The 13,931-nt window shown below is 38.4% G+C and overlaps 2 protein-coding genes across 2 annotated transcripts in view; one reads left to right on the top strand and one right to left on the bottom strand.

Annotated features, from left to right (window-relative positions):
• Nucleotides 1-4,837, top strand: part of LOC6044185 — a 73,672-nt gene extending 68,835 nt beyond the window's left edge. The window contains exon 4 of the mRNA XM_038256130.1: nt 3,667-4,837. Coding sequence (XP_038112058.1) covers nt 3,667-3,843 — 177 coding nt within the window. The 3' untranslated portion in view covers nt 3,844-4,837. The remainder of the gene's footprint in view (nt 1-3,666) is intronic.
• Nucleotides 4,838-10,463: 5,626 nt separating this feature from the next.
• On the bottom strand, nt 10,464-13,268 carry LOC6044184 (nucleolar complex protein 2 homolog). Its single transcript, XM_001861692.2, has 2 exons — nt 13,127-13,268; nt 10,464-13,067 (listed from the first exon to the last, which is right to left on the bottom strand). The coding sequence occupies exon 2, from the start codon at nt 13,063-13,065 to the stop codon at nt 10,582-10,584; it is 2,484 nt and encodes an 827-aa protein (XP_001861727.2). The 5' UTR covers nt 13,066-13,067; nt 13,127-13,268; the 3' UTR covers nt 10,464-10,581.
• Nucleotides 13,269-13,931: the final 663 nt, after the last annotated feature.

Genomic DNA, 13,931 nt, shown 5'->3' with positions numbered 1-13,931 from the left:
ATCTGACGATTCTGCAAACAACTGCAGATAAACAAACAAAGCAGACAAACTGTCAAACTTGCAAAAATGCGAGTTTGTTTGTTTGTTTGTTTGTCATAGTCTAATACCTCCTTCAATCGTGGTAGAATCACTCTGCACTAATTTCGAATGCTGGATTATTAAAAAAATATCAATAAAATTATCTAAGCTCATGCACAATTGTTTTGCAGGCCGGTACAAAATTTAAACTCAATATTTTTCGTGTATGAACACTAGCGTGGCTCACAGATATATGAAAAAGACAAAAGTGTTCAATTTCGAATGCCTCGACCGGAATTTTGTAGCATTATAACCCCAGAAGCTAGCCTGAAATTTCGAGCGCATTTGGTTAATGTTTAGTTATTCCAAGTTGTAAAGAAATTTAAAATTTAATTTAATTTACTTATTTTCAACTTTTTAACTCTTCTTTGAGAAAATATTCCAATGCCTTATATTTTTTTTCTCAAAATAAAGGCTATATTATATTTTTTTTCCATACTCCAAAAATAGCCTGTAACTTTTCGGGATCAATTCCTAGCGTTTGCGATGTTCTATAAAGTTGTTCCCCGGATCAAAACCTATAAGAATCCTGAGAAGAGGAAAAGTTTATGGGATTTTGGGAAACTTTCTCTAAGAAGAGGTTAAAAGTGAAAATTTCCCATAGGTAATTTTTTACCGGCTCCGTGGCTTAATGGTTGCCAAGCCCTGCCAAGACGGGGGTTCAAATACATACGTACATACATACATACAAAATTTCCCATAGGTAATTTTTAGAAGTTCCACACTAACTTCAAGTCAATGGTGGAAGTACTAAACCTTAACCAAATGCGCTCAAAATTTCAGGCTAAGTTCTGGGGACATATAAGGCTTTCTAGGCCCAGTGAAAAAAATATAATTTAACTCAAAAATGACGAACTCCTCGTCACAGTGTCCTGATGCAAACAATGATCGAGCTGTAGCTGTCACAGCCCTGCGAAGTATGTTGGCTGACATATCGGACAGTCAGTCAAAAAAACTAGCTAGAAGTCGCCTGACAAAAAACTTTTGCTAGAAAGAGATAGGAATCCTGATGCAAACAAACGTCCAGCTGTCATGTAAACATACTTTGAATGTGTTGGTAAATTTCTGACTAGAAAGCCTTATTGCTCAAAATTCCGATCGAGGCGTTCGAAATAAATAAATATATAAAAAACACTTTTGTCTTTTTCATATATCCGTGAGCCACGCTAGTGTTCATACACGAAAAAGATTGAGGGTAAATTTTGTATCGGCCTGCAAAAGAAATGGCGTGCTAGTGTGCGTGAGATTGGGCTGAGATAATTTTATTAATCCAGCATTCGAAATTAGTGCAGAATAATTCTACCAAGATTGAAGGAAGTATTAGACTATGACAAACAAACAAACAAACTCGCATTTTTTGAAAGTTTGACAGTTTATCTGCTTTATTTGTTTACCTGCAGTTGTTTGCAGAATCGTCAGATTTTCAAATTTTGCTTTGTTTGCGAGTTTGGCAAATTGTCAAACATGAAAAAGTGCTATTTTGGTTGTTTTTTTGTCATAGTCTAATAACTCCTTGAGCAAGTTTATTATAAACAAGCTTGACCCGACAAACTTCGTTCTGCCTTTTTTCGTGTGTTCACGTTTTTTAACTTTTTGCTTATTCAGCCTCCTGTGATCAAAATTTGATTTTACGTAACTTTTCCCATACAATCTGCCGATTTTCCAGAATCGGTTCCAGAGTGGCCAAAGTCGTAACTTTTTGTCGTAAGAACCTTCGATGGACTTATACGAACCCAATGCAACAAAGAGCATCTCGATCCGACGCTCCGTATTGAACTGATTGAGTAATTATACTTTTTGATTTGGATGAAACTTTGTGTTAACTTTTTCTATGACCAAAGAAGACCTATTGCATCATTAATTCGTCCAAACAAATCTCCATTCAATTTTGACAGCTTTCCATACAAAAAGGCTATTAAAATATTTGAAAAAAAACTGTATCTTGAGATCGGATTTTATGTTCGACTTGGTGTCTTTGGCAAAAAAAAACTAGTTAGGCCGCTGTAAATATTTTTTGAAGTTTATGGCCAAAATAAAAGGGAGGGGGAGGCAATAAAGAGTTCGTTCAAATATAACGTCCAGAGATTTTTGGGATTTCAGACCACCACCAATACCCAAAATACGTATTTCTTTATGTTCGATTTTTTTATGTTTTAGGGTACTAAAAAAGCATCTTTTGAGCCATGGTGAGTGATGGTGCAAAATCTGGTTTTAGAGATATGATTTTTTGAAAAAAATAGTGTTTTGTTAAAATATCGAGATCTGGACAAAAAAGATGAATATCATTTTTTAAAACATATTCTTTTATAAAATGTTCCGTTTTCAAGTTAAAGTTACTTTTAGGTATATATTTTTGATTTTTAATGTTTTTTTAGTTTAAAAAAATCCTTAAAAAAGCACCTTGAACAAAAATTTGGAAAGTGTCAAATTTGGTGGTGTAATATTCACACTTTTATGACGTAATATTACCTCAAGGCTGAAAAATGCAAAACACTGCAATAGAGGAGAATTTACCCATGTTTGAGGTAAAATTACACTTTTTCAGCCATAAAAGATGTATCCATTCCCAGATGTATTACTACTACGTTTTTTTAACTGTGTAGCCTATTTTCATTGAATAGATCAGAAAATTTCGCAAAAGTTTCAATTTTTTACATTGAAAATCGGACCAATAGTTCCGAAATATTGACTAGAAGCCGTAACATACAACATTGCCGAATACACCAAATCGATCAGAAAACCCCTTTACCCCAAGTTGGTTCTTTACAAAAATTCGATTTGGTGTCTTCTTCACAGTTGTTGGTATTTATGAGGAATATTCAGAAAAAATGACACTCGAAAAAAAAATGCGGGTTGTATTTTTTGGAAAAAAAAAATCTTACTCAAAATTTCAGTTTACTGTAGCTTTGAATGAATAATCGAATTTGCAAGCGAAAAAAACTTTTCAATAATTTGGATTAACCGTTTTCGGGATATGGCCACTCAAGTTTCATTTTAGCAAAAAATTGCAGTTTTGATTTTTTAAATAGTGCTTATGATTAGAAACCATTTCAAAACATCAGTTTTTGATAAGTTCAGAAAATTTCAAAAAAAATGTCTGAGATACCATCAAGATTGGACCTCTAGTTGCTGAGATACTGGGGATAAAAGAAAAACAAACTGGAAAATTTGAGTTTTCTATGTCGCACCCAAACAGCCCCTTTTTATAATGTCAGTATCTCAGTAACGAATTGTTCAATTTCAATGTTAACAAATTAAACATTTGTGAATTTTTCTTATTCCTTCGAAAAAAAAAATAAAATTTTGGAATCGAAACTGAGATTTCAAAAGAACGTTATATTGAATATATTTTCAAGTCTAGAATTTTGATACAAAAGATTAAAGCTCGATTGGTAGTTTAAAAACCAACTGTCGGTAAATGTTGCTTGAAACATCTTTCTGCTTATGCGCAAAAGTATGCAAAGCTTTTGGAATTATTTGTATTCTCGTTTAATAAAAATTTAAAATAAACAACTACAAATCGCCTCAAACTGCAATCAATCAACGATCTAATAAACTTCTTATGCTTATTTCTTCCTCTACTCACAGATGTACTGCGAAGACTACTACCGCTCGAACAAGTGTCCCTCGACCCAATCATCAGCCGCGAGCCAATCCTCCAGTTCCCTGCTGCTACTAATGCTGATGGCCCTCCTCGTGCCAACGATCCTAACCCAACTAAACACGTGGTACTCGGCAACGGTCAGCATAGTCCGGTTACGATAAAGTTTAACAAATTGACGTGAACAAAAAAAACAAGCTAAACAACAAACCAATCAACTACTCATCTCAGCTCTACTCAGAAATTAAGTTCAGTTCAGTCAGCTGTTAGGGTAATTGATTACCCTCCTGATTAAGCCCGTAATGGGGTCGACCTCCCATCGAACGCGCAAGAACGCACGTGTTGCGTAACGTACAGTCAAAATTGTCGTTATCTACGCGTTACGCGCCAAAAGGTCTCGAGCAATTAGTATTAATTAACTTATTGTGCGGAATTAGTTGCTCTCTCTTGTTTTCTAGTTTATCTTGACCAGACATCACCACAGAAGAAGTTGAGAAACTGGGTCAGGGTGATTGCGTATAGTTCAAAACAGGTTCAAAATAGTAAAGGAGAATCCGCCTATTCTATCATACTCATAAAATGGACAAAATTAACAAAATGTCATGTGCTGGGCACCTTTCGGAAACAATTCCCTACCTATCAATCCATCTGAGAAACTATATCTAAACTAAAAACTATTAAATAATTAAACATAGTGAAAATGGTTCCGTCTTTATTAGTTCTTACGTGCGGTTTTTATTCATAACAAAATAGTTTATTTTAGAGAAAATAAAAAGAAAAAAAAGTTACGTAATTAAAAAGAGTTGTAAATATGTGACACTGTTGAGTTTGGATGGCGATTATTAAGTTAAAGTATAAGATTAGGGTAATCGAGCAACACAATTGAAAATAGCTTTAGGTAAAAAAGAAATCCAGTTTCAAGTGAAGTGAATTTAACTAAACAATCTAACATAAACCAGACAGAATGTCACCGTTAAAACGAAGATAAAAAAGAAGTTAATTAACTATCGGCAGATCAGCTGAGGCGTCGTCATTATTAGTGTATAAGTGATTAAAAAACACACACACAGTTTGCTCACACTGAATAAAGCAGAGAAAAACCAAATATTAGTGCGTAATCAACGACAGCTGCTGGAAAAATACATTTTTAAAAACAAATAAGCATAGTCGAGTTATTTGAAAGAAATTCCATCATAATTCTACATATTTTTTCAATTCAAACTGATTCACTAGCCGTTAAAAATATTTTCGAAGTTTATGTTTTTGTTAAAAAATGCTAAGGAAAAATCGGCCAGAAAATCAGGGGTTGAATCAAAATATTTTTTCAACAAACATCAAAAATTCAATATAAATTCATCAGCTGAAGTCAATTGAAACTGCATTCCCCTGTGTCGAGAATTTTTTCTAGCATGTTTGGATTTATTCAAAAATCTATTGAATTTAAAAAAAATCGATGCTCAGTACCGTAAACCGGGGTGACTTTGATAGAATTTCAATTTGTTTTTGAAATATTTTCCAACAGGTAAGGTTTTTCTCAAGATTATTATTTTTAAAACATGTACTGGGGTAGGCCACACAAAGTCCATGCACTATTTTGGAAAAAAAGTTTTTTCAATAGTGTTTAGAAAAATAGTTACGTTAAAAATTCTTAGTTTAAATTCCGGGGTGACTTTGATAGTCATAGTTTTTCTTGTTAAAATCATATTTAAAGTGTTCAAACTTTATTTGTACGTTAAATGTACCATCACTAAAGTATTTACCGATCGCACTATTGCGACTTGACAAACTGGCCTGAGAGATTTAAAATTTACTAGAAAATGATCAAAGCGAGCCGTGGTTACTCGCTCGTTTTTCAGCTGTTAATCGCAATTTTGAAGTGCGGAAGTCCAGTTTGGTGGAAAATGCGACTGGAAATGTAAATAAACAACAACTGGTTGCCTAGTTTTCCAAACTCTTGTTGTCAAAAGTGCGAGAGCAAAGTGCGGGCCAAATCCAAGTTACAGTGCAAGGGTAACTAAGTTTATAAGCTTTTTATCAAAATACATATAAATTTAACATAAAATTGTTGAAAAGTAGGAATTTTGCCTGAAATTTGTTAAAACTAGTTTTGTTTATAAAATTATTCATTTTAAACTGAATACAAAGCATGAATCACAAGTTTTCACATTTTACATGAAATTTGTTCAACTGAAATTGCCTATAAACTTGGAGATTTTTTTAAATTGTGTTTCAAGGACACCAAGGGTTTCCAGAAGCGTTTATTACTTGCCAGTCTGCCAATTAATTACTCAAATTACTGGTCCAAATTAATTAATTACATTAATTACTTTATTACTTTTCACTATGATGAAAAAATATGCGATTTAATATTAAATAGATTTAAATTTTTATTTTTACGGTTCTAATCTTGAATATTTATTAATAGCTCATTCGATAGCTCTTTCAAAAATAAATTTAATGAAATAAAATAAAAACACTCATTATCAAGCAAAGTACAAACAGTATTGTTTTGTTCAAAGTCTTAAATTATGCTTTTTTATTTTTATTTTTTTTTTGTGCCAATCTGGATATTGAGATTTTTTGTATAATTTTTATTGAAAATAGCAGAATATTTCACAATAGTTTCATGTTTACACATTGAAAATTTTCTCCCACTAGAGGGTGCTGAAACTTGGCAAGTCGAATGCCATTGAAATATTGTTGTTTAAAGTTTTTTGAAAAAAGGCCCCCAGATTTTCGAGCCAAACTTAAACATTGAATAATATTTGCAGCGGCTCTTTAAGGAAACTGTGAAATTCTTCAAAATAACGTAATGTTTTAAAATGTTGTTCGAATATTGGTTTGACATTATTTCGTTTGTTTTTTTTTTCAAGTATATTAAAAAAAACGTCACCAAAAATACAAATAATGTGTAATTTGTCATTTACACTGGATTTAATTTCGCCATCTGATTTCATATTTTTCATATTTCTCGACTTTTAGGTCCTTTAAAGAAAAAAAAACTCTGGATTTTTAAATTATTTAATAAAAATAAATAGATTTTGGATTCATGAAACATTTTTCACTGGGCATATATCATGGCGTTGCCTTTTGTTGTTAATCAGCTTCGCTAAACAACATGTTGAAAATAAATTTTAGGAAAGTTTTAGGAGAGAACTATGGTGAATAAGGCCTTCTACATACAGAACCAGTCTTTTTTCAATCTATGTGTGACCCTCTTATTTGAAATGAAGAAGAAATACTGTTCTAATAGATTATATCAAAAAAATCAAAAAGTTTCGTTGAAGAAGTACAATTTAAAAAAGATTACTTTAATTACTCAAAATTACTTTAATTACCAAATAATTACTTTAAATTACTCTAATAACCATGAATTACTAAGTAATTAATGAATTACCTAATTACCAGCTTAAAATCAAAGTAATTATTAATTACTTGCCAGTCTGAGGCCTTGCTGGAAACCCTTGAAGGACACCTAATTTTTATTATTTACAAACTTATTTAACATTCTCCTAGTGGAAAATTGTCCAAAGAACCCGAAAATGCATTCCGTTTTCCGATTCAAAGTCATGTTCATTGAGAAAATCATGACACTTTGAGAAGTTTTAAATAATGACTTTCATCAACATATTCTTAATAATAGTTAACTCGTTGAAGCGTGTGACCAGTTGTGCTGATGGGATATTACGGTCTTGTTCAGCAACGGAGAAGGACAACCATGGGTGGTCTCTCATGCTCATGCTCATGCTCATGCTCATATTCTTAATAATAGTTAACTAACATTTTAAACAATTCAAAATTTTATGCAAAGTTCTTCTTGAGGTACTTTGAACACTTCTCTACCACAGTCAGTATGATTCTAAACCATTCCGTACGTATTTTAATTGTACTCTTCATTTTGCGGAAAAAACGCAAACCTATCAAAGTCACTCCGGCTATCAAAGTCACCTCGTTTTACGGTACCTCAAATTGTTGTTTTTGTCAAATCTTACATTGCAAGAAACCTAATGTTTGAGACTTTTATACTTGTTATAATTTTTTTGGATCCGATTTGATGTTCAAAGTAAACTTAAAATTCAAATGCAAAGCCCCAGCTTCTGAAGCTCATATTTGAGAAATGAGCTCAGTTGCCCACCCAAAAAAGTCAATTTGGGGCGACGCAAAATTCTGTATGAAACATACAAAAATTGAAGCATAAAAAAATACGATAATTTGTGATTTTTTTGGATTTAAAAAAAAACTTAAAAATTGAAAAGGCAAGTGAAGTTTTAATTCGTTTGATACCAAAACCAAAACCAAAACTAAAACCAAAACCAAAACCAACACCAAAACCAAAACCAAAACCAAAACCAAAACCAAAACCAAAACCAAAACCAAAACCAAAACCAAAACCAAAACTAACTTAATCCACCTATGTGGTTTATGCCTTCCTCACTTTTTACCAACAATGGGTAATATGAGTGGTTTGGACACATATTTCAGCTATTTTTTTAGGTCCAGAAAAATAAGTACACAGATATAACTTATGTTGTCATAACTCGAGACAGGGTTGCCAGATTTTCAATTATGTGGACTCGTTGGAAAGCTCTCTTGATTACCTAACCAACGATAGGTCGGATGATGGTTCCGGACATCGTTTACATACATTTAAGTGAGATCCGGCTTCAAAAAAGTACATAAATATCACTTAAGTGGTCATAACTCGAGATAGGGTTGCCAGATCTTCAATGTTGTGGACTCGTTGGAAAGTTCTCTCGATTATCTAACCAACGATGGGTCGGATGATGGATCCGGACATCGTTTACATGCATTTAAGTGAGATCCGGCTTCAAAAAAGTACATAAATATCACTTAAGCGGTCATAACTCGAGATAGGGTTGCCAGATCTTCAATGTTGTGGACTCGTTGGAAAGGTCTCTCGATGACCTAACCAACGATGGGTCGGATGATGGATCCGGACATCGTTTTAATGCATTTAAGTGAGATCCGGCTTCAAAAAAGTACATAAATATAACTTAAGCGGTCATAACTCGAGACAGGGTTACCAGATCTTCGATGTTGTGGACTTGTTGGAAAGATCTTTTGATTACCTAACCAACTATGAGTTGGATGATGGTTCCGGACATCGTTTACATACATTTAAGTGAGATCCGGCTTCAAAAAAGTACATAAATATCACTTAAGTGGTCATAACTCGAGACAGGGTTACCAGATCTTCGATGTTGTGGACTTGTTGGAAAGGTCTTTTGATTACCTAACCAATGATGGGTCGAATGATGGTTCCGGACATCGTTTACATACATTTAAGTGAGATCCGGCTTCAAAAAAGTACATAAATATCACTTAAGTGGTCATAACTCGAGATAGGGTTGCCAGATCTTCAATGTTGTGGACTCGTTGGAAAGGTCTCTCGATTACCTAACCAACGATGGGTCGGATGATGGATCCGGACATCGTTTACATGCATTTAAGTGAGATCCGGCTTCAAAAAAGTACATAAATATCACTTAAGTGGTCATAACTCGAGATAGGGTTGCCAGATTTTCAATGTTGTGGACTCGTTGGAAAGGTCTCTCGATTACCTAACCAACGATGGGTCGGATGATGGTCCCGGACATCGTTTTCATACATTTAAGTGAGATCCGGCTTCAAGAAGTACATAAATATCACTTAAGTGGTCATAACTCGAGACAGGGTTACCAGATCTTCGACGTTGTGGACTTGTTGGAAAGATCTTTTGATTACCTAACCAACGATGGGTTGTATGATGGATCCGGACATCGTTTACATGCATATAATTGAGATCCGGATATATGTGAAAACACATTTTTATACATAACTTTTGAACTACTTATCGAAACTTCAAACAATTCAATAGCGATGTATGGGACCCTAAACCAAGTCGAATGCAACTGGTTCGATCAAAATCGGTTCAGCCAGTGCTGAGAAAACTTGGCAAGATTTTTGAACACATACATACATACACACACACACACATACACACACACACATAGCACCCGGCATGGATCCTGTAAGTAGACTAGTGCAGAAAATGCAACGCCTCCCCCCGAAGTTATACCGAAAGGTGGTCCCGGGGGGAAAAGGGCACGGCGTTCAAGGACTGGTTTAGTGGGTCGGGAAAACTCTTTTGTTTTCCCAACCCCACACTACCTGAGAAATGAATTCTCAGGTGTCTGATAGCAGATTCCGACCCTGTAAAAAAAACACACACACACACACACACACATACATACACACACACACACACACACACAGACATTTGTTCAGTTTTCGATTCTGAGTAGATATGTATACATGAAGGTGGGTCTAGGAGCTTTTAATAGAAAGTTCATTTTTAGAGCAGGATTATAGCCTTACCTCAATGAGTAAGGCAAAACCAAAACCAAAACCAAAACCAAAACCAAAACCAAAACTGCGCAGGCTAAACTCGAGAGAAAGCGTGAACTTGGGAGTCTTCTTTTTTATTTGATACACAGATATATTGAAAACATGATATTACAAACAACGCGGCAGGCGCGCAAGTGTACTTAGTGCACCGTTTGTAAGAGAGGACAAAAAACGCGACTTCCGAAAGGTTAGTGTTGAGACCATGACTATTTATTGTAACTCTCATAATTTTTTATTCGTTTGGTGTGGAAAAACCAATAAATTATAGCCACAAAAATATTTGTCATCAATCATCATGACATGATAAAAACATTGTTTTCTGGGTCAGAATCAAAGACATTCGGATATCATTGAGAAAAAAAACATGGAATTTTATTTATTAATCTAACTTTAAAGAAATTTATTTGCATGAAACTTAACGTACATACACATCATACATTACATATTACCACTCTCTTTCTCTCTCTTTCACTCTTCACAGCAGCAGCAGCCGCTTAATCATCCCAATCATCCAGCTTCAAATCCTTCAGAATATCCACCGCTTCCGCTTCGTTAACCCTCTCGGTGGGGAACTCCGTCTCCACATCCCCCTCCACCACCGCTCCCTTCTTGCTCTTCTTCACCTTCTTCTTATCCTTTCCAACCTTCTCAGCTGTCGGCGTCTTCTTCTTCTTCTTCGGCACCAGCACCTCATCCGCGTCGTCCGAGTCCACCTCGGGACCATTTCCGGAGTCGGAATCGTCATCGTCATCCGAGGGGAACAGCTCGACCGGCCCGTCCTGTCGCGCCTGCTGCTTCTTGGTGATCTTCTTGATCGTGGGCAGCTCGTAATCGGCGATGTCCTCGCTCTGGCTGGCTTCGCGCCGTTTGACCTTTTCGTTTTCGCGCGCGAATTGCTGGTAGAATTTGAGGAGGGGCGTTCCTTCCGCTTTGCGTTGCGCCTCCCAGGCCTGGATGGCGGGGATGTTGTTGAGGCGGAACGGGAGTACCTTGCGGAGCTTTTCGATGTGGGCGGAGCTTTCGACGATCTTGTCGGTGAGGGTCTTGAGCTTGCGCGAGTATTTGTAGACTTTGGTGGCTTTGCAGAAGGCGCGCAGGTTCATGAGGGCGAAGACGGCGAGGTCGGGAAAGCAGAGGGAGTAGGACTCGTGGGCGAGGTACTCGAGGGTGAGTTCGTAGATTTGGTCGAGGACGGCGTCTTTGTAGGCGTTTTCCTGGATGTTGGCGGGGGCGAAGCGGAGCAGACAGGTCAGGTTGACGGGCTTCATGGAAAGCTTTTTGTGCTCTTCGTTGAAGGAGTTCATGGTGAGGACTTCGAGGATGAAGGGCAGGACGGGGATGAAGACGCGGGTGCGGGCGGTCAGGTCGATCAGCATGCGGCAGCAGTGGAAGCGGAGGGGGAAGTACTGGGCGGATGGGTTGAGTTTGATGGTGCCGTGGATGATGCTGACCAGGGGGAACACGAGCGGTTCCAGGGTTTTGTTGTCGTAGGTCGCGGCCAGGACGTCGCCCCAGAGCTTGAGCGAGTTGACAAACTGCCAGTTGTAGATGTACTGGAAGCTTTCCTTCTTCTGTAGAATGATGGCGTTTCGCAGGTGGATCGCGAGCTGTCGGACGTAGAGAAAGACGTGCTGGTAGGACACTTTCAGGTCCAGCGTGAACATTTCCGTCAGGGAGCGTCGCATGAAGTTGATCGCGGCGAGCGTGTTTGGGCTGACGAACTTGCTGTTCTTCACGTACGCGAGGTACATGTTCTTCAGGACATCGCTCAGGAACTGGCGCATTTGGCCGTGGGTGATCTTCAGGATGCAGAGGAAGGCCAGCACGCGAACGGATTGCTCCTCAGCCGTACTCCAGAACACGATCAACCGCTTCAGGATCGGCTTCGTAATCGTCGGATAGCACACCAGAATCGACGAAAACTGGTGCAAATGCTTCAGCATCACGTTCATGATGTGCACAGAGGACACGTTCTCCAGCAGATTGGTCAAATCGGTGAAGTAGATTCGCAGACACGAGCGAATCTTCAAGAACTTTTTGTTCTTCTTCAGGTTCTTAAATCCCTTGGAATTCGCAATTCCAAGATAACTCTTGATCGCATTTCCCAAATGCAGCACGCAAAGCTGCACGACCGCGTTGAAAATCGCCGAACCCTCAGCCTTGAACGCCGGGATCACGTTCGTCTCCCCCGTCACCGTCACCAGCACCGAGTTGAACGCCCGGCACACCGTCCGGATAATCTCCGGATTCTTCAACGGCGTCGCCGTCAACGACTCCGTCCACTTCTTCACCAATCGCAGCGTAATCTTGACCTGCTTCCCAGGCTCCACAACCGCCTCCGCTTCGTCCTCCCACTCCCCATCTTCCTTATCGTCATCCTCCAAGTCACTCTCATCACTGGCCACCTCCAGCTTGTCCGGCAATTCGTGCACCTTCCCCTCCCCGTCCGAATCCGACTCCAGATCAGCCTCGTCCACCTCACTAACATCATCATCGTCACTCTCCCCCTCACCATCATCCTCCACGTTCATCCCGCCAAACCGCAGCAGCTTCCGGTCGTTCTTCTTCAAAAACGCAAACAACTCCGGATCGGTCACCTCCAGCTTATCGAGCGCCTTCTTGTGCTCCCGCTCCAAGTCCTTCTGACCGCCACCCTCCTCCATCTCGACATCCGACGTTTGCTCCGGTTCTTCCACAACCTTCTTCTTCTTCTTCAGCTTCCCGTCCTTCCCATTAGCAACCGGCGCCTCCTCAACCTTCGCCTTTTTCTTCTTGGAAACCTTAACCGGCTCCTCCGCCGGCTGCGCCGTCGGTTTCGATTTCTTCTTTTTCTTCACCGGCGGTGCGTCCGCATCACTATCCTCGCCCAGATCGTCCTCCATGTGGTCCAGGAAGTTGTCAAGGGACATGTCCTCGAGGGCGGCGGTGCCGCCGCCGCCGGATTTTGACTTTGCTTTTTTGGCGACCTTTGGCTTCATGGCTGGAAGGGGAGGAAAACGTTACAATTGAACCAAATTTGAAGTGTATAACACTACCAACCTGTTGTGTGTGGTTTAATCGAACGGAAACACTTAAAATATCAGCAAATTGCGATTAAAATCGAAAGAATTTCACGAAATTTGGCGACCGCACTTGAAAACGCACGTGTTGTTGAGTGAAATGCGCCGCGTTGTTTTGACAGGTCGGCAGGTCGATTTTTGGGCAGGAGCAGGGTTGCCAGTTTGATGGAAGTGCGAACCGGTTCTGTTTTGGTAGATGAAGAGGTACTAGATTTGTTTACAAGGAAACGACCGAGGGGCGGGACAATAGTAAGAAATTAAATTATTTAATTAATTAACGGTAGGAATTAAATATATTAACGATTGTTTACGTTCAAAACAACGCCACCCGAGGGGCGGGACAATAGTAAGAAATTAAATTATTTAATTAATTAACGGTATTCAATTCAATTTCAATTCAATTGTGTTTTTATTAGAATTTAACAGTTCTGCTCCAGGATGTTACATTTGCAATTCAGAGATTTGGAGAACCTTTCAACTGAGATCAATTCATAAGCCTTTGCAGGGAGGATACATATTTCTAAGTTTAGATTTTGCTAACTGGGTGTTCTTTTAGGGAAAATAAATTTTGAGAAAAACCCTAGATCTATGTTTGGCTTAAAAACTAATATCACAGTTGTTGACGGAGGAGTGCTTCGATGAGCGGATTCGTTGACATCCCACATGAAGTCCTGAAGGTTCTCGTTGCCTTTTCGATGCTTGCGTCGATGGTGTCGACGCCGGCCAGCTTGTGTAGATCGTCGGTCGGGTACCACGGGTCCAGGTTGTGCACCATCTTGAGCAGC

The sequence above is a fragment of the Culex quinquefasciatus genome, chromosome 2 (assembly GCF_015732765.1).
Source record: "Culex quinquefasciatus strain JHB chromosome 2, VPISU_Cqui_1.0_pri_paternal, whole genome shotgun sequence".
Taxonomy (NCBI): Eukaryota; Metazoa; Arthropoda; class Insecta; order Diptera; family Culicidae; genus Culex; species Culex quinquefasciatus.
This window is presented reverse-complemented; position numbering and strand designations above follow the sequence as displayed.